General features: G+C 49.9%; 1 protein-coding gene across 1 annotated transcript in view; it reads left to right on the forward strand.

Moving 5' to 3' along the window:
• Window positions 1–25,152, forward strand: part of LOC110485332 (xylosyltransferase 1) — a 70,290-nt gene that overhangs the window by 30,631 nt on the left and 14,507 nt on the right. The window contains exons 2-4 of the mRNA XM_036939384.1: window positions 3,595–4,192; window positions 15,794–15,966; window positions 22,027–22,229. Coding sequence (XP_036795279.1) covers window positions 3,595–4,192; window positions 15,794–15,966; window positions 22,027–22,229 — 974 coding nt within the window. The remainder of the gene's footprint in view (window positions 1–3,594; window positions 4,193–15,793; window positions 15,967–22,026; window positions 22,230–25,152) is intronic.

A 25,152-nucleotide genomic window follows, 5' to 3' on the forward strand; every position in this document is an offset into this window, starting at 1 on the left:
TAGAGGATAGTTCAGTACAGTATAGTTCAGTTCAGTAGAGGATAGTTCAGTTCAGTAGAGGATAGTTCAGTACAGTATAGTTCAGTTCAGTAGAGTATAGTTCAGTACAGTAGAGGATAGTTCAGTACAGTATGGTTCAGTTCAGTAGAGTATAGTTCAGTACAGTAGAGGATAGTACAGTTCAGTAGAGTACAGTATAGTTCAGTACAGTAGAGGATAGTACAGTGCAGTAGATGATAGTTCAGTTCAGTTGAGGACAGTAGAGGATCGTTCAGTACAGTAGAGTATAGAAAGAGAGAGAGAGAGAGAGAGAGATTGAGAGAGAGAGAGGTAGACAGACAGAGAAATCTCTCCCAGAACAAAGTGAAGTTTCTGATTTACATCTGATAGCAACAGTTTGTCATCTTGTATTATATTCTCAGGCGTGTCACAATGAGATAACACCCTCTCTATTCTGGACCTCTTCCTATAGCTTGAGTTTCTCACTCTGTAATATCTTACGTTGGACCTTGACCCAGAGTTGAGTCTGTATTAGTCTCATCTGGATGCTATCAGCTAGCTAGCTCACGTTTTCTTTAACCTCTCTGCTTGGGCAGTTTGATCAGATCTTTAGTAATATACACTGAGTGTACAAAACATTAAGGACACCTTCCTAATATTGAGTTGCCCCCATTTGTGTGTGTGTGTGTGTGTGTGTGTGTGTGTGTGTGTGTGTGTGTGTGTGTGTGTGTGTGTGTGTGTGTCCATGTGTGTGTGTGTGATATGATTGTAGCAGGTGGTACAGCAGTAAAGATAGTTGATCAGAATGTTGGACCGGATCTCTTTTCTAGTACCACCAGAAATATCCTGCCAAGACAAGACTCACACAGCCCTGTGTGTGTGTGTGTGGACGTTGGCGTGTCTGTACAGTATTCTGAAGACTGTCTATACTGTGTCTGTACAGTATTCTGAAGACGGTCTATACTGTGTCTGTGTACTGTTTTGGGGCGGCAGGTAGCCTAGTGGTTAGAGTGTTGGACTTGTAAACCGAAAGGTTGCAAGATCGAATCCCCCGAGCTGACAAGGTAAACATCTGTCGTTCTGCCCCCGAACAAGGCAGTTAACCCACTGCTCCTAGGTCGTCATTGTAAATAAGAATGTGTTCTTAACTGACTTGCCTAGTTAAATAAAGGTAAAATAAATTTAAAAAAATGCATGTATATTTGTGGGCAGAGGGAGCCTTTCATTCCTAAGTACAGAACTAGATTGATATTCCTGGAAAGGGCAGAGCTGGTCTGGGTACAGGGAATAGCAGGACCAGGTCATATAGCACTGCTACTGACACACACACACACACACACACTGTAACCCCTGTGTCAGAGTCCCAGACATATCTTATGAGTGACAGCATTCCCCATGCTTAATCACATGACACACAAGGGCAGACAGACAGACACATAGATAGCCAGGTAGACAGACATCTAAGCAGGCAGACAGCCAGCCAGACAGACATACAGCCAAGCAGGCTGACAGACAGCCAGGCAGACAGAAAGCCAGACAAGCAGGCAGACAGACAGACAGCACGCCAGCCAAGCAGGCAGATAGACAGCCAGACAGACATACAGCCAAGCAGGCTGACAGACAGCCAGGCAGACAGAAAGCCATTCAAGCAGACAGACAAGCAGGTAGACAGACATCTAAGCAGGCAGACAGCCAGCCAGACAGACATACAGCCAAGCAGGCTGACAGACAGCCAGGCAGACAGAAAGCCAGACAAGCAGGCAGACAGACAGACAGCAGGCAGATAGACAGCCAGACAGACATACAGCCAAGCAGGCTGACAGACAGCCAGGCAGACAGAAAGCCAGCCAAGCAGACAGACAAGCAGGTAGACAGACATCTAAGCAGGCAGACAGCCAGCCAGACAGATATACAGCCAAGCAGGCTGACAGACAGCCAGGCAGACAGACAGCCAGACAGCAAAACAGACAGACAGACAGGGAGAGGGAGGGGGGAGTAGGAATGGGTGGCACCTACTGGGGAGGGGGGAATGGGTGGCTCCTAAGCGGGAGGGAGGGGGGCAGACAGAACAATTAGACTTCTTATTTCATTCAATTATTTACTGTTGATTTGCTGTTTTTTAAATATTTTCTAAATACTTTGGAATATTATTGCCTGTCTGTGATCTGAACCCCTCACAGTTAGAGGCATGCGTGGCCACACAGCCATGGGTGAACAGGGAGAACAGGAGGGAGCTGAGCATGCACCCTTATGGGGCCTCAGTGTTGAGGATCAGCAAAGTGGAGATGTTGGGCCTCAAGCTTAATGACAAGCTTGGAGGGTACTGTGGTGTTGAAGGCTGAGCTTGGAGGGTACTGTGGTGTTGAAGGCTGAGCTTGGAGGGTACTGTGGTGTTGAAGGCTGAGCTTGGAGGGTACTGTGGTGTTGAAGGCTGAGCTTGGAGGGTACTGTGGTGTTGAAGGCTGAGCTTGGAGGGTACTGTGGTGTTGAAGGCTGAGCTTGGAGGGTACTATGGTGTTGAAGGCTGAGCTTGGAGGGTACTATGGTGTTGAAGGCTGAGCTTGGAGGGTACTATGGTGTTGAAGGCTGAGCTTGGAGGGTACTATGGTGTTGAAGGCTGAGCTTGGAGGGTACTATGGTGTTGAAGGCTGAGCTTGGAGGGTACTATGGTGTTGAAGGCTGAGCTTGGAGGGTACTATGGTGTTGAAGGCTGAGCTTGGAGGGTACTATGGTGTTGAAGGCTGAGCTTGGAGGGTACTATGGTGTTGAAGGCTGAGCTTGGAGGGTACTATGGTGTTGAAGGCTGAGCTTGGAGGGTACTATGGTGTTGAAGGCTGAGCTTGGAGGGTACTATGGTGTTGAAGGCTGAGCTTGGAGGGTACTATGGTGTTGAAGGCTGAGCTTGGAGGGTACTATGGTGTTGAAGGCTGAGCTGTAGTCAATGAACAGTATTCTTACATAGGTATTCCTCTTGTCCAGATGGGATAGGGCAGTGTGCAGTGCTCATTCTCTCTGTGTCTCTGTCCTTCAGAACTCAGTATACTCTCTTTTCCTATTGTTACACTGACTGACTCTCTCCCCCTCTCCCTCTTCTTACTCCCTCTCTCCATCTCCTCCTCTCTCTCCCTCCTCCCCCTCTCTCCCCTCTCCTCTCCTTACTCCTTCTCTCCCTCTCCTCCTCTCTCTCCCTCCCCCCTTCTCTCCCCTCCCCCTCTCCCTCCCCCCTCTCTCCCCTCTCCCTCTTCTTACTCCCTCTCTCCCTCTCCTCCTCTCTCTCCCTCCCCCCTCTCTCCCCTCTCCCTCCCCTTACTCCCTCTCTCCCTCTCCTCCTCTCTCTCCCTCCCCCTCTCTCCCCCTCTCTCTCCCTCCCCCCTCTCTCCCCTCTCCCTCCCCTTACTCCCTCTCCTCCTCTCTCTCCCCCCTCTCCCTCCCCCCTCTCTCCCCTCTCCCTCCCCTTACTCCCTCTCTCCCTCTCCTCCTCTCTCTCCCATCTCCCCCTCTCTCCCCTCTCCCCTCCCCTTACTCCTTCTCTCCCTCCCCTCCTCTCTCTCCCTCCCCCCTCTCTCCCCCTCTCCTCCTCTCTCTCTCCTCCAGGAGGGCTACCACTCCTGGCGTCCCAAGGAGAAAGTCCTCCTGGATAGTAACAACAATGAGAACTCGGTCCCCAAAGACTTTGACACTGTTGTTGACGGCAACAGCAACCTTGGGGCGCGGTCACTGTCTGAGCGCCAGCGAATGGCAGGAAACACCGCCAAACACAAACCGGACAAGGCCCTAAGGCAAGGCATTCTGGGAAAGGCCTTTCCCAATGATGTCAACAAGGTTATTCAGCAGTACCCTCTTCCTCCACAGCAGCCCGGAGGAGCAGGACTTAAAGATTACCACGCATACAAACGACCCAGACCACACTCCCAGCTGTCCACTAAACCCGCTAGACCCTCCCCCTCTCCCTCCATCAAAACATCCAATCAGCATCAGCGACATCACCAACCCAGAAGGTCGGCGACCGCGGCTCCTGTGCGGGGGCAGCGGAGGGAGAAGCACCAGTGTGAGATCAGTGGGAAGGAGGCCATCTCGGCTCTGTCGAGAGCCAAGACCAGGGAGTGTCGTCAGCAGATAGCTGAGGTGTACTGCAGACACAAGGAGAGGACACTGATGCCGGAGACCGTCCCTCGATACTGCACCATAGAAGGTGAGTCTCATAGTGAATTGCATCCCAAATGGCACCATATTACCTATATAGAGACCTACGGCTCCTGGTGAAAAGTAGTGCACTATGTCATAATCACCTATTCCCCGAGTACACCGGGAATGTGCCTCAGTGAGAAGGTGCTGCCTCAGTGAGAAGGTGCTGCCTCAGTGAGAAGGTGCTGCCTCAGTGAGAAGGTGCTGCCTCAGTAAGAAGGTGCTGCCTCAGTGAGAAGGTGCTGCCTCAGTAAGAAGGTGCTGCCTCAGTGAGAAGGTGCTGCCTCAGTGAGAAGGTGCTGCCTCAGTAAGAAGGTGCTGCCTCAGTGAGAAGGTGCTGCCTCAGTGAGAAGGTGCTGCCTCAGTGAGAAGGTGCTGCCTCAGTGAGAAGGTGCTGCCTCAGTGAGAAGGTGCTGCCTCAGTAAGAAGGTGCTGCCTCAGTGAGAAGGTGCTGCCTCAGTGTTAGGAATGTTATGAATAATGACTAAACAATATCTACATTTTAAATAGAACTATAACTAATTAAACTTATACTCTGTTTTATTATATCTGATAAATAATGATAAATAATTATAAATAATTCATAAGGAAGGGATTGTGTAGCATGAAACAGGAGGTAATTAAACATAATAAATACCATTCCAGCTGGGTTGGGGAGGAATGGATTGTGGGTTTTAAGTAAGCAGAAAGGGTCGTTAACCTGTGGTTGAACCGACTCAACTTAGCTCTGGGATGTGTCTGCTGAATAGTGATAGATGAAGACTTCAGAAGTTTAATCTTGATATAAGTGTGTGTCTGGAGTGAGCGAGGGGGGGAGGGGGTGGGAATAAACCTTTGAACCTGTTTCCTCCTGGTCGATAGGAGGAAGGACATTTTGACGTCATATTTTGTATATAAACTGTTGTTTTTGGTTCCATGAGCAGCGAGCTCCGAGAATAAATACTATTATCTCATTTTGACAAGACCGGTCTCTGTCTATTTTATGCAAATAGGAATCTCACAAATTCTTATAAAATAGACTGAGTGATTTAATCAATGTACACATATAGGAATTATTAAATTCCAATGACACTCAGTGCGAAGGGGCTGCCTTAGTGAGAAGGGGCTGCCTTAGTGAGAAGGGGCTGCCTTAGTGAAAAGGTGCTGCCTCAGTGAGAAGGTGCTGCCTTAGTGAGAAGGGGCTGCCTTAGTGAGAAGGGGCTGCCTTAGTGAGAAGGGGCTGCCTTAGTGAGAAGGGGCTGCCTCAGTGAGAAGGTGCTGCCTTAGTGAGAAGGTGCTGCCTCAGTGAGAAGGGGCTGCCTCAGTGAGAAGGTGCTGCCTCAGTGAGAAGGTGCTGCCTTAGTGAGAAGGTGCTGCCTTAGTGAGAAGGTGCTGCCTCAGTGAGAAGGGGCTGCCTCAGTGAGAAGCGGCTGCCTTAGTGAGAAGGTGCTGCCTTAGTGACAAGGTGCTGCCTCAGTGACAAGGTGCTGCCTCAGTGACAAGGTGCTATCTCAGTGAGAAGGTGCTGCCTCAATGAGAAGGGCCTGCCTCAGTGAGAAGGGGCTGCCTCAGTGACAAGGTGCTGCCTTAATGACAAGGTGATGCCTTAGTGACAAGGTGCTGCCTTAGTGACAAGGTGCTGCCTCAGTGAGAAGGTGCTGCCTTAGTGAGAAGGGCCTGCCTTAGTGAGAAGGTGCTGCCTCAGTGAGAAGGGGCTGCCTCAGTGAGAAGGGGCTGCCTCAGTGAGAAGGGGCCGCCTTAGTGGGAAGGGCCTGCCTCAGTGAGAAGGGGCTGCCTCAGTGGGAAGGGGCTGCCTTAGTGAGAAGGTGATGCCTCAGTGAGAAGGTGCTGCCTCAGTGAGAAGATGCTGCCTCAGTGACAAGGTGCTGCTTTAGTGAGAAGGTGCTGCCTTAGTGAGAAGGGGCTGCCTCAGTGAGAAGGGGATGCCTCAGTGAGAAGGGGCTGCCTCAGTGAGAAGGGGCTGCCTCAGTGACAAGGTGCTGCCTCAGTGACAAGGTGCTGCCTTAGTGACAAGGTGCTGCCTTAGTGAGAAGGGGCTGCCTCAGTGACAAGGTGCTGCCTTGGTGAGAAGATGCTGCCAGTAATAGACAATAGTCAAACAGAACACAGACACAAGTCCACACAGACGTCAAACAGAATAGACAATATCAGAGCAATAAGCATAAAACAAACAACTCTGGAGTAGAGGCTGATTACAGGAGGAATGTACCATTTACAGAGGGGAGATACACTGAGTGGACAAGACATTAGGAATGAATCCAGGTGAAAGATATGATCCCTTATTGATGTAACCTGTTAAATCCACTTCAATCAGTGTAGATGAAGGGGAGGATACTGGTTAAAGATGAAGGGGAGGAGACTGGTTAAAGATGAAGGGGAGGAGACTGGTTAAAGATGAAGGGGAGGAGACTGGTTAAAGATGAAGGGGAGGAGACTGGTTAAAGATGAAGGGGAGGAGACTGGTTAAAGATGAAGGGGAGGAGACTGGTTAAAGATGAAGGGGAGGAGACTGGTTAAAGATGAAGGGGAGGAGACTGGTTAAAGATGAAGGGGAGGAGACTGGTTAAAGATGAAGGGGAGGAGACTGGTTACAGATGAAGGGGAGGAGACAGGTTAAAGATGAAGGGGAGGAGACCAGGTTAAAGATGAAGGGGAGGAGACCTGGTTAAAGATGAAGGGGAGGAGACTGGTTAAAGATGAAGGGGAGGAGACCTGGTTAAAGATGAAGGGGAGGAGACTGGTTAAAGATGAAGGGGAGGAGACCAGGTTAAAGATGAAGGGGAGGAGACCAGGTTAAAGAAGGATTTTTAAGCCTTGAGACAACTGAGACATGGATTGTGTATGTGTTGTCAGAGGGTGAATGGACAAGACAACATATTTAAGTGCCTTTGAACGGGGTAGGGTAGTAGGTGCCAGGCACCGGTTTGTGTCAAGAACTGCAACGCTGCTGGGTTTTTCCACGCTCAACAGGCGTGTGTTCCAATGGCACGTTGTGTTCGCTAATCCAAGTTTATCATTTTAAAAGGCTAATTGATCATTAGAAAACCCTTTTGCAATTATGTTGATTTGTTGCAATTATGTTGCAATTATTATGTATCTGGAGCATCAGTATTTGTGGGTTTGATTACAGGCTCAAAATGTCCAGAAACAAATAACTTTCTTCTGAAACTCGTCAGTCTATTCTTGTTCTGAGAAATGAAGACTATTCCATGCGAGAAATTGCCCCCAGAAACTGAAGATCTCGTACTATGCCGTGTACTACTCCCTTCACAGAACAGCATAAACGGAACCCTCGGGAGAGTCCTGACTTCTGTCTCCACGGTGACAGTCCTGACTTCTGTCTCCACGGTGACAAGTACTCTTCTCCTCCCTCTTGTCTCTCAATTTTTGCACAAAATTTGTGAGAGAAATCAGCTTTTTGTTCGTACGGAACGTTTCTGGGATCTTTTACTTCAGCTCATGAAACACTTTTACATGTTGCCTTTATATTTTTGTTCAGTGTAGATATATATATATATATATATGAATATAAGAAATAAATGCTATTTCAAACTATTATTACAGTGACCGCGGTCATTTGGCTGGCCAATTACCATCATCCAGAGGAGCATGACCGTCACAGCCCTGTAACATAATGAATAGAACGGGCGTGGAACCTCTCACTCTACTCATTCTATTTCTATGTCAGCACATGCGGTCAGGAGTGGAGGAGGAAAGGAGAAAACATACATCTAAAAATGTATACATGTTATTACTTTCTAGTTGCTATTTGAACGGTTGGGACAGAGACCACAGTCATTTGGCTGGACAATTACCCTCCTCCAGATATACATGACCGCCACACTCATACTTGTTTCCTTACCTTGTCTCCTATCCTTGTCCTATATCTTTGTCTCCTACCCCTTGTCACCTCTCCTTGTCTCCCCTCCTTGTCTCCTTGCCGTGTCTCCTCTCCTTATCTCCTCTCCTGTCCTTGTATACTTGTCTCCTATCCTTGTCCTATATCTTTGTCTCCTACCCCTTGTCACCTCTCCTTGTCTCCCCTCCTTGTCTCCTTGCCGTGTCTCCTCTCCTTATCTCCTTGTCTCCTCTCCTGTCCTTGTATACTTGTCTCCTATCCTTGTCATATATCTTTGTCTCCTCCCCTTGTCACCTCTCCTTGTCTCCCCTCCTTGTCACATATCCTTGTCTCCTTGCCGTGTCTCCTCTCCTTATCTCCTCTCCTGTCCTTGAATACTTGTTTCCTATCCTTGTCATATATCTTTGTCTCCTCCCCTTGTCACCTCTCCTTGTCTCCCCTCCTTGTCACCTATCCTTTCCTCCTTGCTTTGTCTCCTCGCCGTGTCTCCTCCCCTTGTCTCTTCTCCTTGTCTCCTCTCCTTGTCACCTCGCCATCCCCAGAGGGAAGAGAAAGAGGGAGGGAAAGAGTACGTCTCACCCTGGAGACAGAATTAAGGGCTCTCCCGAGGGTTCCGTCTAGAACTCCCCATGGAGGCTGCCTTGCCAGTGCCTGATCTATTTAGGGAACATTCCACCACATTCACTGCTCTATGGCTGTGTCCCAAACACCACCCTGTTCACTTTATACTACACTCTGGTAAAAAAAAGTAGTGCACTATATAGGGCAAAGGGTGCCATTTGAGCTGCAGTGTATACTACTCTACTCACTATAGGGCAGTGCCCACACCAAGCCAGTGTAATTACACACTAGTTAGTACAGGAGTTAGATAGAGAAGTGCTGAGTAAAGCCTGTGTGTGTGGGGGGGGGGCAGAGCTTGACTAAAGATAGACTCTGTCATCCGCCCAGAAAGTTTAAGGTTTAGATTCTGCATTTAATTTATATGATTATACGTCTCTTTGATGATGCAGTAAGGGAGAGGAGAGGATATCTATAGCTTTAGACTGGCTGGATGGTGCTGGCTGCCTGGGTGACTAGTATTGGCTGGCTGGCTGACTAGTGTTGGCTGGCTGGCTGGGTGACTTGTGTTGGCTGACTGCTTGGGTGACTAGTGTTGGCTGGCTGCTTGGGTGACTAGTGTTGGCTGGCTGCCTGGGTGACTGGTGACTAGTGTTGGCTGGCTGGCTGGGTGACTAGTGTTGGCTGGCTGGCTGGGTGACTAGTGTTGGCTGGCTGCCTGGGTGACTAGTGTTGGCTGGCTGGCTGGGTGACTAGTGTTGGCTGGCTGGCTGGCTGGGTGACTAGTATTGGCTGGCTGGCTGGGTGGGTGACTAGTGTTGGCTGGCTGCCTGGGTGACTAGTATTGGCTGGCTGGCTGGGTGACTAGCTGGCTGGCTGGGTGACTAGTGTTGGCTGGCTGGTTTTGGCTGACTGGCTGCCTGGGTGACTAGTATTGGCTGGCTGGGTGACTAGTGTTGGCTGGCTGGGTGACTAGTGTTGGCTGGCTGGTTTTGGCTGACTGGTTGCCTGGGTGACTAGTGTTGGCTGGCTGCCTGGGTGACTAGTGTTGGCTGGCTGCCTGGGTGACTAGTGTTGGCTGACTGGCTGGGTGACTAGTGCTGGCTGGCTGCCTGGGTGACTAGTGTTGGCTGCCTGGGTGACTAGTGTTGGCTGGCTGCCTGGGTAACTAGTGTTGGCTGGCTGGCTAGTTGGCTGACTAGTGTTGGCTGGCTGGCTAGTTGGCTGACTAGTGTTGGCTGGCTGGCTAGTTGGCTGACTAGTTGGCTGACTAGTGTTGGCTGGCTGGCTAGTTGGCTGGGTTGTGTTGGCTGGCTGGCTAGTTGGCTGGGTTGTGTTGGCTGGCTGGCTAGTTGGCTGGGTTGTGTTGGCTGGCTAGCTAGTTGGCTGGGTTGTGTTGGCTGGCTGGCCAGTTGGCTGGGTTGTGTTGGCTGGCTGGCTGGCTAGTTGGCTGGGTTGTGTTGGCTGGCTGGCTAGTTGGCTGGGTTGTGTTGGCTGGCTGGCTAGTTGGCTGGGTTGTGTTGGCTGGCTAGCTAGTTGGCTGGGTTGTGTTGGCTGGCTGGCTAGTTGGCTGGGTTGTGTTGGCTGGCTAGTTGGCTGGGTTGTGTTGGCTGGCTGGCTAGTTGGCTGGGTTGTGTTGGCTGGCTGGCTAGTTGGCTGGGTTGCGTTGGCTGGCTAGCTAGTTGGCTGGGTTGTGTTGGCTGGCTGGCTAGTTGGCTGGGTTGTGTTGGCTGGCTAGCTAGTTGGCTGGGTTGTGTTGGCTGGCTGGCTAGTTGGCTGGGTTGTGTTGGCTGACTGGCTAGTTGGCTGGGTTGTGTTGGCTGGCTGGCTAGTTGGCTGGGTTGTGTTGGCTGGCTGGCTAGTTGGCTGGGTTGTGTTGGCTGGCTGGCTAGTTGGCTGGGTTGTGTTGGCTGGCTGGCCAGTTGGCTGGGTTGTGTTGGCTGGCTGGCTAGTTGGCTGGGTTGTTTTGGCTGGCTGGCTAGTTGGCTGGGTTGTGTTGGCTGGCTAGCTAGTTGGCTGGGTTGTGTTGGCTGGCTGGCTAGTTGGCTGGGTTGTGTTGGCTGGCTGGCTGGCTAGTTGGCTGGGTTGTGTTGGCTGGCTGGCTGGCTAGTTGGCTGGGTTGTGTTGGCTGGCTAGCTAGTTGGCTGGGTTGTGTTGGCTGGCTGGCTAGTTGGCTGGGTTGTGTTGGCTGGCTAGCTAGTTGGCTGGGTTGTGTTGGCTGGCTAGCTAGTTGGCTGGGTTGTGTTGGCTGGCTAGCTAGTTGGCTGGGTTGTGTTGGCTGGCTAGCTAGTTGGCTGGGTTGTGTTGGCTGGCTAGCTAGTTGGCTGGGTTGTGTTGGCTGGCTAGCTAGTTGGCTGGGTTGTGTTGGCTGGCTAGCTAGTTGGCTGGGTTGTGTTGGCTGGCTGGCTAGTTGGCTGGGTTGTGTTGGCTGGCTAGCTAGTTGGCTGGGTTGTGTTGGCTGGCTGGCTAGTTGGCTGGGTTGTGTTGGCTGGCTAGCTAGTTGGCTGGGTTGTGTTGGCTGGCTGGCTAGTTGGCTGGGTTGTGTTGGCTGGCTGGCTGGCTAGTTGGCTGGGTTGTGTTGGCTGGCTAGCTAGTTGGCTGGGTTGTGTTGGCTGGCTAGCTAGTTGGCTGGGTTGTGTTGGCTGGCTAGCTAGTTGGCTGGGTTGTGTTGGCTGGCTGGCTGGCTAGTTGGCTGGGTTGTGTTGGCTGGCTAGCTAGTTGGCTGGGTTGTGTTGGCTGGCTGGCTAGTTGGCTGGGTTGTGTTGGCTGGCTGGCTAGTTGGCTGGGTTGTGTTGGCTGGCTAGCTAGTTGGCTGGGTTGTGTTGGCTGGCTGGCTAGTTGGCTGGGTTGTGTTGGCTGGCTAGCTAGTTGGCTGGGTTGTGTTGGCTGGCTGGCTAGTTGGCTGGGTTGTGTTGGCTGGCTGGCTAGTTGGCTGGGTTGTGTTGGCTGGCTAGCTAGTTGGCTGGGTTGTGTTGGCTGGCTGGCTAGTTGGCTGGGTTGTGTTGGCTGGCTGGCTAGTTGGCTGGGTTGTGTTGGCTGGCTAGCTAGTTGGCTGGGTTGTGTTGGCTGGCTAGCTAGTTGGCTGGGTTGTGTTGGCTGGCTGGCTAGTTGGCTGGGTTGTGTTGGCTGGCTGGCTGGCTAGTTGGCTGGGTTGTGTTGGCTGGCTGGCTGGCTAGTTGGCTGGGTTGTGTTGGCTGGCTAGCTAGTTGGCTGGGTTGTGTTGGCTGGCTGGCTAGTTGGCTGGGTTGTGTTGGCTGGCTAGCTAGTTGGCTGGGTTGTGTTGGCTGGCTAGCTAGTTGGCTGGGTTGTGTTGGCTGGCTAGCTAGTTGGCTGAGTTGTGTTGGCTGGCTAGCTAGTTGGCTGGGTTGTGTTGGCTGGCTAGCTAGTTGGCTGGGTTGTGTTGGCTGGCTAGCTAGTTGGCTGGGTTGTGTTGGCTGGCTAGCTAGTTGGCTGGGTTGTGTTGGCTGGCTGGCTAGTTGGCTGGGTTGTGTTGGCTGGCTAGCTAGTTGGCTGGGTTGTGTTGGCTGGCTGGCTAGTTGGCTGGGTTGTGTTGGCTGGCTAGCTAGTTGGCTGGGTTGTGTTGGCTGGCTGGCTAGTTGGCTGGGTTGTGTTGGCTGGCTGGCTGGCTAGTTGGCTGGGTTGTGTTGGCTGGCTAGCTAGTTGGCTGGGTTGTGTTGGCTGGCTAGCTAGTTGGCTGGGTTGTGTTGGCTGGCTAGCTAGTTGGCTGGGTTGTGTTGGCTGGCTGGCTGGCTAGTTGGCTGGGTTGTGTTGGCTGGCTAGCTAGTTGGCTGGGTTGTGTTGGCTGGCTGGCTAGTTGGCTGGGTTGTGTTGGCTGGCTGGCTAGTTGGCTGGGTTGTGTTGGCTGGCTAGCTAGTTGGCTGGGTTGTGTTGGCTGGCTGGCTAGTTGGCTGGGTTGTGTTGGCTGGCTAGCTAGTTGGCTGGGTTGTGTTGGCTGGCTGGCTAGTTGGCTGGGTTGTGTTGGCTGGCTGGCTAGTTGGCTGGGTTGTGTTGGCTGGCTAGCTAGTTGGCTGGGTTGTGTTGGCTGGCTGGCTAGTTGGCTGGGTTGTGTTGGCTGGCTGGCTAGTTGGCTGGGTTGTGTTGGCTGGCTAGCTAGTTGGCTGGGTTGTGTTGGCTGGCTAGCTAGTTTGCTGGGTTGTGTTGGCTGGCTGGCTAGTTGGCTGGGTTGTGTTGGCTGGCTAGCTAGTTGGCTGGGTTGTGTTGGCTGGCTAGCTAGTTGGCTGGGTTGTGTTGGCTGGCTAGCTAGTTGGCTGGGTTGTGTTGGCTGGCTAGCTAGTTGGCTGGGTTGTGTTGGCTGGCTAGCTAGTTGGCTGGGTTGTGTTGGCTGGCTAGCTAGTTGGCTGGGTTGTGTTGGCTGGCTAGCTAGCTGGCTGGGTTGTGTTGGCTGGCTAGCTAGTTGGCTGGGTTGTGTTGGCTGGCTAGCTAGTTGGCTGGGTTGTGTTGGCTGGCTAGCTAGTTGGCTGGGTTGTGTTGGCTGGCTGGCTAGTTGGCTGGGTTGTGTTGGCTGGCTGGCTAGTTGGCTGGGTTGTGTTGGCTGGCTGGCTAGTTGGCTGGGTTGTGTTGGCTGGCTAGCTAGTTGGCTGGGTTGTGTTGGCTGGCTAGCTAGTTGGCTGGGTTGTGTTGGCTGGCTAGCTAGTTGGCTGGGTTGTGTTGGCTGGCTAGCTAGTTGGCTGGGTTGTGTTGGCTGGCTAGCTAGTTGGCTGGGTTGTGTTGGCTGGCTAGCTAGTTGGCTGGGTTGTGTTGGCTGGCTAGCTAGTTGGCTGGGTTGTGTTGGCTGGCTAGCTAGTTGGCTGGGTTGTGTTGGCTGGCTAGCTAGTTGGCTGGGTTGTGTTGGCTGGCTAGCTAGTTGGCTGGGTTGTGTTGGCTGGCTAGCTAGTTGGCTGGGTTGTGTTGGCTGGCTAGCTAGTTGGCTGGGTTGTGTTGGCTGGCTAGCTAGTTGGCTGGGTTGTGTTGGCTGGCTAGCTAGTTGGCTGGGTTGTGTTGGCTGGCTAGCTAGTTGGCTGGGTTGTGTTGGCTGGCTAGTTGGCTGGGTTGTGTTGGCTGGCTAGCTAGTTGGCTGGGTTGTGTTGGCTGGCTAGCTAGTTGGCTGGGTTGTGTTGGCTGGCTAGCTAGTTGGCTGGGTTGTCCTAGGGCTAAAGTTAAATGTCCAGCGTAGCAGGAAGGTAAAAACCTCAAATAAAATAAAATTGTTTTTGTCATATGTGCCGAATACAACAGGTCAAATGCTTACTTACGAACCCTTATTCAACAATGCAGATTAGAACCAGGGACTGTAGTGACACCTCTTGCACTGAGATGCAGTGCCTTAGACCACTGCGCCACTCAGGAGCCCACTACTGCCCCGTTGATGTGGATGGGTGTGTGCTCGGCCCTCCATTTCCTTTAGTCCTCGATCAGCTCCAGGTCTCTGACATCCTCCCTGTAGGCTGTCTCATCGTCGTCGGTGATCAGGCCTACCACCGTTGTGTCAGCAAACTTGATAATGGTGTTGGAGTTGTGCGTTACCACACAGTCGTGGGTGAAGAGGGAGTACAGGAGGGGACTAAGCACACATTTTGAGAGTCATCGTGGCAGATGTGTTGTTACCTACCCTCACCACCTGGGGGTCCAGGATCCAGTTGCAGAGGGAGGTGTTCAGTCCCATGGTCCAGAGCTTGGTGATTAGCTTTGAGGGGACTATGGTGTTGAACGCTGAGCTGTAGTCAATGAATAGCATTCTCACATAGGTATTCCTCTTGTCTAGGTGGGAAAGGGCAGTGTGGAGTGCAATAGAGATTGCGTCATCTGTGGATCTGTTGGGGCGGTATGTGAATTGGAATGTAGCAGCAAGGTAAAAGTGTAGCAGGAAGGTAAAAACCTACTGTTTTCACACCACCCCAGTGTAGCAGGAAGTAAAAAACCTACTGTTTTCACAACGCCCCAGTGTAGCAGGAAGGTAAAAACCTACTGTTTTCACACCACCCCAGTGTAGCAGGAAGTAAAAAACCTACTGTTTTCACAACGCCCCAGTGTAGCAGGAAGGTAAAAACCTACTGTTTTCACACCACCCCAGTGTAGCAGGAAGTAAAAAACCTACTGTTTTCACAACGCCCCAGTGTAGCAGGAAGGTAAAAACCTACTGTTTCACATCGCCCTTGTGTAGCAGGAAGGTAAAAACCTACTGTTTCACATCGCCCTTGTGTAGCAGGAAGGTAAAAACCTACTGTTTCACATCGCCCTTGTGTAGCAGGAAGGTAAAAACCTACTGTTTCACATCGCCCTTGTGTAGCAGGAAGGTAAAAACCTACTGTTTCACATCGCCCTAGTGTAGCAGGAAGGTAAAAACCTACTGTTTTCACAACACCCCAGTGTAGCAGGAAGTTAAAAACCTACTGTTTTCACAACACCCCAGTGTAGCAGGAAGTTAAAAACCTACTGTTTTCACACCACCCCAGTGTAGCAGGAAGTTAAAAACCTACTGTTTTCACACCGCCCCAGTGTAGCTCCCCTGTAAAGCCTTGCCTACGTGCCTCAGAGAGGGGCCTAGACAGGGACGCATGGTGCTGGGAGAGAGGGATATTTATACACACAGGGTAGACCTTACACCAACCACCAATGGTAGAGAGGGAGAGTGTGTGTGTGTGTGCACACTCACATGTGCGTGCGTGTGTGTGTGTGTGCATGTGTGTGTGTGTGTATGGGGGGGGGGGGGGGGGTAATGGAAGGGTGGATGGACAACTGAAAGGGAGGAAGAGTGGAAAGGAGAGATACTACTGCTCCATACTGAGGTCACCATCTAATGCCCAGTTGGGTTGTCCCCCGCCATTGGATCATTTTGGTACAGCCCATCCCCCTGTTCTGATTATCAGCTGTTGTTGTCAAACACACGTGGGTCTGGAAACGATTCTCTTCCTCAATACTGTGCAGTGAATTCCCACTAGATGAAAAGCCTAAATGAGTATGACATCCTGGCATTTAATGCATGCACAATTATAGAAATGACACTTTCTGTAAAACGTTCTATTTGTGCACTCTACAATTTAACACAGCATTTCTACAGTAATAAAGTTACCCCTGTCTTCTTCCTACCTTCCCTGTGTGTGTGTGTGTGTGTGTGTGTGTGTGTGTGTGTGTGTGTGTGTGTGTGTGTGTGTGTGTGTGTGTGTGTGTGTGTGTGTGTGTGTGTGTCTCCAGGTAAGGCCAATGTGAATGTACAGTGGGATGAGGGCTCAGAGCAGACTGCCCCTGCTGTGCCTGTTCGCATCGTCTTCGTCTTGGTGGTCCATGGCAGAGCGTCTCGGCAGTTCCAACGCCTGTTCAAGGCCATCTACCATACCTCACACTATTACTATATACATGTAGACCAGGTACGACCATCTACCATACCTCACACTACTATTATATACATGTAGACCACTAAATCAAATCAAATTGTATTTGTCACTTACACATGGTTAGCAGATGTTAATGCGAGTGTAACGAAATGCTTGCTACAGACCATCTACCATACCTCACACTACTACTATATACCTGTAGACTACTACAGACCATCTACCATACCTCACACTACTATTATATACATGTAGACCACTACAGACCATCTACCATACCTCACACTACTACTATATACATGTAGACCACTACAGACCATCTACCATACCTCACACTACTACTATATACCTGTAGACTACAACAGACCATCTACCATACCTCACACTACTACTATATACCTGTAGACTACAACAGACCATCTACCATACCTCACACTACTATTATATACATGTAGACTACTACAGACCATCTACCATACCTCACACTACTTTTATATACATGTAGACCAGGTACGACCATCTACCATACCTCACACTACTACTATATACATGTAGACCACTACAGACCATCTACCATACCTCACACTACTACTATATACATGTAGACCACTACAGACCATCTACCATACCTCACACTACTACTATATACCTGTAGACCAGGTACGACCATCTACCATACCTCACACTACTACTATATACCTGTAGACCAGGTATATACTAGGAAAAAGTCAAGGGGTCTAAATACTTTCCGAATGCACTGTACATGTAGACCAGGTAAACATGCAGACCAGGTAAACATGTAGACCAGGTAAACATGTAGACCAGGTAAACATGTAGACCAGGTAAACATGCAGACCAGGTAAACATGCAGACCAGGTAAACATGCAGACCAGGTAAACCTGTAGACCAGGTAAACATGCAGACCAGGTAAACATGCAGACCAGGTAAACATGCAGACCAGGTAAACATGCAGACCAGGTAAACATGCAGACCAGGTAAACATGCAGACCAGGTAAACCTGTAGACCAGGTAAACATGCAGACCAGGTAAACATGTAGACCAGGTAAACATGCAGACCAGGTAAACATGCAGACCAGGTAAACATGCAGACCAGGTAAACATGCAGACCAGGTAAACATGTAGACCAGGTAAACATGTAGACCAGGTAAACATGCAGACCAGGTAAACATGCAGACCAGGTAAACATGTAGACCAGGTAAACATGCAGACCAGGTAAACATGCAGACCAGGTAAACATGTAGACCAGGGGCCTGTTGCACAAAACTAGGATAAGGGATTAAGCCAGGATATCTTGGTGATCCTGGCTCAATTGATCCGTAATCCGGTTGCACTAAAGATGGATAGGGGGCAGGAGGATATGTTATGGTATAAATTACCATGGAGATTTATTCTGTGGAGCTAGCCTGCTCCAGACCAGGCTAAATTCCAGGATCTATTTAATCTCATCCCTAATGTCAGTCAGCAGTCACCACAAATGGAAACCAATAGTTATTTCACTGCTCACTATACATTGTTATCACATATAACTAGACCCACTGTTATTTAAACGTTTGTGATCATTAATTTCAATGATTTTGGATAAAAAATGATTTTTAGATGATGTTGCTATCATTAGATAATTTACAGTTTCCCATAGACTATAAGGCTATATATAAAATGCTAGAATATTAGGGCCACAGAGGGGAAAAAAACACAAGTCATAATATTGTAACCAGTTGTTTTAAAGGAGGACAGTTGTTAAAATGACAGATGTGGGGCATTTCGTGAAATTGTACTTCAGTATGGTTTCATAAACAAAGACATGCTGATGTGCCAGAATATTAAGTATCACATTGTCATAAGTATCAAAACTGTAAAAACAATATGTAGCTTTTCTGCAGAAAGAACCAGCCTCATAAATTTATGACTTTATCCTTTTTCTTCAGTGTGGCCCTAGTACTCTGTCATATAAACAAATACACATTCCATATGAATATAAAAACACAATGTGTAACATTATGTTCCTTTATTGAATAAGGACAAAACAAAGCAGGTAAACCATCAGCTCCTTTCAAAACTGAAGTCACAGTGACTCTACAAGATGGAAAGCACAGAATCTAAGCATATTATACAAAATGATACATATACAGACCTTTGAATGTGTATAACACACCCTGCATGTCTGCACACTAAAATAAATGCAGGACAAATCCATACACATCAACTGAACAGACAAATGAATGGATGCAGTAGCCTCCCTGCAGCCTTGTATTACACACAGTATACCGCACAAACATCATAAGAGGCCAAATTCGTCAAAAAACGAACCCAAAAAAACCCAAATTCCTCTGCCACCGCAGGACATATTTAACCAAAATTGAAAGCACACATACTAACTAAAATAATTCAACACATATTGGTCCCTCAGCAGCCGACCACTGTCGTCATCAGGGAAGATTGCCGGATTGTCCCAGTCCATGGCTGGTGGCACTCTGGGGGCCCTCTCCTTCCTCAGGCAGGCCACATTGTGGAGGACAGCACAAGCCACAGTAATATCACATGCCCTAACAGGGCTGACCCTTAATTTGTGAAGGCAGTGAAAGCGTGCCTTCAGGAGGCCAAAGGTCATTTCAACTCTGGCCCTGGTCCTGGCATGGGCATGGTTGTAGGCCTGCTGTGCTTCCTGGGGGTCTGTGAAAGGTGTCAGGAGAAAAGGCTGGCAGCCATACCCCCTGTCTCCCAGCAACACACCAGAGAATTCACCTGTCAACACAAAATCTCATCATTACTACCTCATAAACACAGTGATATTCTTGACACAGCCATGATGGTTATAAATAGGGGTTGTGTGGCTTACCTTGTGATAGGCACTGATAGATTTCAGAGGCCCGAAAGATTCTGGAGTCATGGACTGAGCCAGGCCATTTTGCCACAACATTGCTGATCACACAGTCAGCATTGCAGACCATCTGAAATCATAAGATGAGGAATATTACACCAATCAATGCACATCACTGGCAATGCAGAGTGTTCGTCAATGGACAATATCAAAAAGTTATGTTCACCTGAACATTAATGCTGTGAAAGGATTTCCTATTCACAAAATCGGCCTCATGGGCACCTGAGGGGGCTTTTATCCTTATGTGTGTGCAGTCCACTGCACCAATGACATTGGGGAAACCTGTCACACAAAGTAATGAGTATCCTACTATGTGTTAACAGTTGTCCTGTAATTTGTAGATCCTCTTACCTGCAATCCTATAGAACTCCTCTTTGATGTCACAGAGTCTTCTGTGGCCAGGGAAGGAGATGAAGACATCTGCTAATGCTTTGATAGCCAGACACACACTCCTTATTGTGCGGCAAATTGTGGCCTTGTTCAGCTGTTCTGCATCCCCCACTGAGTACAGGAAGGCTCCACTAGCAAAAAAGCGCAAGGCCACACAAACCATTTGCTCCACACTCAGTGCATGGCTCCGTGCAGTGCGGTGCTTAATCCTGGGACCCAGTAGTCTGCATAGATACCTGATGCCATCTGCAGAAAACCTGTATCTTTCATATAGATGGTCATCAGGGAAGGCCAGTGGGTCCAACCGGTCCCTGAAGACCCTTTCTCACCTGAAGGCTCTCCTCAGCACAAGTGCTTCTTCATCCACCACATCTCGCACGAATGGGCATGCCATTGTCAGAGCAGAAAGGAACACACAATTTTGGGCCTTCATATAGGCTAGTGGCCACACCTGGTGCTGGGGGGGGTGGGCAAAAGAGGGCGATGCCTTATAACGATGACTTGGTTGTACTGATTGCTGGGAAAATAAAAAAAACCTTAGAAAGATGCCACCGTCCTGTGTGCTCACAATAAGAGCTCATATGTCATGGCTCACTTGACTTTACGAGAATATACCTAATTTTTATTTTGAGCTGTGTCATCTTCTTGGAGCTGGGGGAGGAAAGAAAAATAATGATTAATACATTTGTGTTACAGTTAGCATACAGTGTACATTGAAGGCATATCTCACCTCCCTCTCAAGTTTTTTTATTTCAAGGTCCAGTTTCCTAATTGTCCTCTTTTTTATTTCGAACTCCAGTGCAAGATTTTCCATCTTTTTCTTCTTGTACTGAATGTCTATGTCTGCCAGTTCTATTTGGCACCGGAGGTGGTTGCCATACAACTTTCTGATAGCTTGTGAGCTCTGTGAACACAATACAATTAGCGCAGCTGGAATTTGGCAGGATGTGGTGTCCTTTTATTAATACGCACTATGTTGCCAGGCTGGTTTTCCCACTGTATAGCATCTGGGTCCTGTAAAAGAAATTAGATTTTTTGATTTTGATGAGGACTCCTCACCATTGTAGAGTAAATAGTACTTTCACAGTCTTAACATGATACCTCATGCCTTCTGGAATCCAGAGAGATGGTCTCCTCCTCATCATCGTCTCCATCATGTGCTGTTGCTGCTGCACTGGGGCCTTCACCCTATCACATTTAATCGGATTCATATTGAAGCTAGTAGACAAGACATGCCAGGCCTACAGTATGCCTTTGATGGAGTACTCACTGGATCAGCATCGTCTGGTGCTTGTGCTGGTGGCTCTAACAGGAACACAGTGCTGCCAGACACTGCAAGGCAATAGGTAAACCAAAGTCAGACAGTCCAAATTGATTCAATATGAATGTGGTTGTATCCCATGTAGAGATGGAAGGACATACCTTGAATGAAGCGGGTGGCATCTTGGGAGGAACCTATGCTCGTCTCTTTCCCCCCAGGGATCCCCTCTAAGACGGGCCTGCCTTTATTTAGCTCCAAGGCCATGTCCTCTGCTGGGGTAAGGTCAGCCTTTGGTGACCCACCACCCGTGCCTTGTCTGTGGGTATTCTTTTTCACTGCTAAAACAGTACAGACAATGTGTGAGCAGGCACCTTCTGGGTACAATATATGCTTGTGCTTTGTTAAATATTAGTCAGGGACCATACCATTCTGCAGAATGTTCTTGTATTTGATTTTGACCTGCTGCCATGTCCGTTTTGGCCCGTTCATGTTTAATCTACACACACACACACACACACACACTTAATGGAGTCACACTGCAAAAAATTACTTGGTATTTTTGTCTTGTTTTCAGTAAAAATATCAAAGATTTTATCATAGCTTTATACAGTGTGATGGAGTTACTTTACACAATTTCACTCATATCTGCAGTGCATTTCAATAAAAAAAATTAACCGTTTCATAATTACAGTACAACTGCATTTTTGGAGATGTGAATTAAATATTTGAATTGTAATTGTGATGTTTCAGCGGAGCGGTGAGTGTGTAATTGTGCACTACTTACGCATTCAGGCGGTCTGCAATACTTTGCCACGCTTTTTCTCTTTGCTTTATCACTGTGGCGGTGTTGCCTTTCTTCTTAATTATATCTTTTACCTCCTCGTATGCCTCCATGAGGATTTGTGCTTCCGACGGGGAAAAGTACGCGGCTCTAGTTGCCATGGTAAATCAGTTAATCTGTGATCTGTGGCGGGGTCTATTTGAGTGAGCCGTGAGCGCGCACCTATCCAGGATTGGTTTCACCTGGCTTAATGAATCCGTGTCTGCTCATCCTGGCTTGGTCTTTGTGCAACCAATTAAGCCTGGACGCACATGTTTTGGCTTCATTGAGCTCAGCTGAGTCATTTATCCCGGATGTCTTAATTCTACTTTTGTGCAACAGGCCCCAGGTAAACATGTAGACCAGGTAAACATGTAGACCAGGTAAACATGCAGACCAGGTAAACATGTAGACCAGGTAAACATGCAGACCAGGTAAACATGCAGACCAGGTAAACATGCAGACCAGGTAAACATGTAGACCAGGTAAACATGCAGACCAGGAAAACCTGTAGACCAGGTAAACATGCAGACCAGGTAAACCTGTAGACCAGGTAAACCTGTAGACCAGGTAAACACGCAGATCAGGTAAACATGCAGACCAGGTAAACCTGTAGACCAGGTAAACATGCAGACCAGGTACACATGCAGACCAGGTAAACATGCAGACCAGGTAAACATGCAGACCTCTATTAATTTACCCACTACCTTTCTTCCCTTCCCCCAGCGTTCCAACTACCTCCACAGACAGGTGGGGGCTCTAGCGAGCCAGTACTCCAACGTCCGTGTTACTTCCTGGAGGATGTCCACCATTTGGGGCGGGGCGAGCTTGCTCACCATGTACCTGCGTTGCATGGACGACCTTCTCAAGATGGCCGACTGGAATTGGGACTTCTTCATCAACCTCAGCGCAGCCGACTACCCTATCAGGTGGGCATGGAGGGCTTTGGTCAAAAGTAGTGTGCTATATAGGGAATAGCGCTCATAGATCTCCAGTCTAAAGTAGTGCACTACATAGGGAATAGGGCCCACAAACACACACACAGAATTCTACATAATGGCGGAAGTTCCTGACAGAAGGTCCTGAGTCACTAAGTTCTCTCTACTTCCAACTGGATCTCTTATTGAAGTGAACCAATCCCATGAGCCCTGCGGCCCACTGGACAAAATCCATTCCACGTCAATACCCAGTGATGACATCAGAGTTGACACGGATCCCAGCGTGCTGCGTGTGTGTGTGATCGATGAGTGGCGGACACACACATGGACACACACCACACACTTCTCATAATGTGTGTGTGTGTGTGTGCATGCGTGTGTGTGTGTGTGTCTGTATGTGTGAATATGTGTGTGTGTGTGTGCGTCTGTCTGTCTGTCTGTCTGTCTGTCTGTCTGTCTGTCTGTCTGTCTGTCTGTCTGTCTGTCTGTCTGTATGTATGTCTGTATGTATGTGTGTATGTGATCCTAAACATCACTAGACTGAAGGGCACAGCAGCTAGCAGAGACAGAGGGAGAGACTGGGATGGAGGGAGGAGGAGAGGAGGAAAAGGAGGAGGGGGAGGGAAAGGGAAGAGGGGAGGAGGGAAAGGGAGGAAGGGAGGAGGGGGAGGGAGGAGGAGAGGAGGAAAAGGGAGGAGGGGAGGAGGGGGAGGGAAGAGGGGAGGAGGGAAAGGGAGGAAGGGAGGAGGGGGAGGGAGGAGGAGAGGAGGAAAAGGGAGGAGGAGAGGAGGGAAAGGGAAGAGGGGAGGAGGGAAAGGGAGGAAGGGAGGAGGGGGAGGGAGGAGGGAAAGGGAGGAGGGGGAGGGAGGAGGAGAGGAGGAAAAGGGAGGAGGGGAGGAGGGGGAGGGAGGAGGAGAGGAAGGAAAAGGAGGAGGGGGAGGGAAGAGGAGAGGAGGGAAAGGGAGGAGGGGAGGAGGGAAAGGGAGGAGGGGGAGGGAGGAGGAGAGGAAGGAAAAGGAGGAGGGAGGGAGGAGGAGAGGAGGGAAAGGGAGGAGGGGAGGAGGGAAAGGGAGGAGAGGAGGAAAAGGGAAGAGGGGAGGAGGGAAAGGGAGGAAGGGAGGAGAGGGAGGGAGGAGGAGAGGAGGAAAAGGGAGGAGGGGAGGAGGGGGAGGGAGGAGGAGAGGAAGGAAAAGGAGGAGGGAGGAGGAGATGAGGGAAAGGGAGGAGGGGGGGAGGAGGAGAGGAGGAAAAGGGAGGAGGGGAGGAGGGAAAGGGAGGAGGGGAGGAGGGAAAGGGAGGAGGGGAGGAGGGGGAGGGAGGAGGAGAGGAAGGAAAAGGAGGAGGGGGAGGGAGGGAGGAGGAGAGGAGGGAAAGGGAGGAGGGAAAGGGAGGAAGGGAGGAGGGGGAGGGAGGAGGAGAGGAGGAAAAGGGAGGAGGGGAGGAGGGAAAGGGAGGGGGGAGGAGGGGGAGGGAGGAGGAGAGGAAGGAAAAGGAGGAGGGGGAGGGAGGAGGAGAGGAGGAAAAGGGAGGAGGGGGAGGGAGGAGGAGAGGAGGAAAAGGGAGGAGGGGAGGAGGAAAAGGGAGGAGGAGAGGAGGAAAAGGGAGGAGGGGAGGAGGGAAAGGGAGGAGGGGAGGAGGAAAAGGGAGGAGGAGAGGAAGGAAAGGGAGGAGGGGAGGAGGAAAAGGGAGGAGGAGAGGAGGGAAAGGGAGGAGGGGGAGGGAGGAGGGGGAGGGAGGAGGAGAGGAGGGAAAGGGAGGAGGAGAGGAAGGAAAATGAGGAGGGGGAGGGAGGAGGAGAGGAGGGAAAGGGAGGAGGGGGAGGGAGGAGGAGAGGAGGAAAAGGGAGGAGGGGAGGAGGGAAAGGGAGGAGGGGAGGAGGGGGAGGGAGGAGGGGGAGGGAGGAGGAGAGGAGGAAAAGGGAGGAGGGGAGGAGGGAAAGGGAGGGGGGGGGGGGGAGGGAGGAGGGGGAGGGAGGACGAGAGGAGGGAAAGGGAGGAGGAGAGGAAGGAAAAGGAGGAGGGGGAGGGAGGAGGAGAGGAGGGAAAGGGAGGAGGGGAGGAGGGAAAGGGAGGAGGGGGAGGGAAAGGGAGGACACACATTCATACACACACACACACACAGAGGTTTGGATGCAGTGACATTGTGGCTTCACCTCTACTGCTTTTCAGCATAGGAAAATTCAATAGGACAGATGGCTGTGTGTGTTCATCTGTCTGTCTGTTCTTCAATTGCAGTTTCTCTCTCTTTCTCTCTCTCTCTCTCTCTCTCTTTAATCTCTCATTCACCATGCCATACATCTAACTAATTCTGTCTGCGTCAACTTCAGATTCACATCTGGTGTGTGTGTGCGCGTGTGTGTGTAACCGTATCCTTATTGGCTGTCTCTGCCTAGCGTGTTAGCATTGTGCTCCAGCCTTGATAAGGTACTGTAATACTTGGCTAATGTGAGTGTTAATTAGCAAGCTAATTAAAGAGGTATTAGGAAAGTGTAATTGCTTTGAGAGTTTGGGACTCATGTTCTGTTCAGATGGGAGTTGAGGATGGAGTGCTGTTAGGCGTGTGTTTTGGGGGGAGTTGGGGACGGGGGGCTGTTGGGTGTGTGTGTGTGTGTGTGTGTGTGTGTGTGTGTGTGTGTGAGGTGCTGGGACGATACCAGAATCGAAGAAGAAAAACAAATCCACTGCAAAAATGAGAACGCGAATCAGGCCAAACTCTTTGGTCCTTGTATATAAACTATAGTGTGGGTATATCTTGAAAAAAATTTAATAATTGTGACTCTATTTTCCATCAGTAAGTAAAATGTAATCTCAGCGACTATTTAAGCAATAAACCAAACAACATTATAGCCCCTCCCCCACTAATAACTGGTGATTCCAGGCTAATGGTAAAAACAGCTGTGCGATCCGTACTTTTC

This window comes from Oncorhynchus mykiss, chromosome 12 (assembly GCF_013265735.2).
Source record: "Oncorhynchus mykiss isolate Arlee chromosome 12, USDA_OmykA_1.1, whole genome shotgun sequence".
Lineage (NCBI taxonomy): Eukaryota > Metazoa > Chordata > Actinopteri > Salmoniformes > Salmonidae > Oncorhynchus > Oncorhynchus mykiss.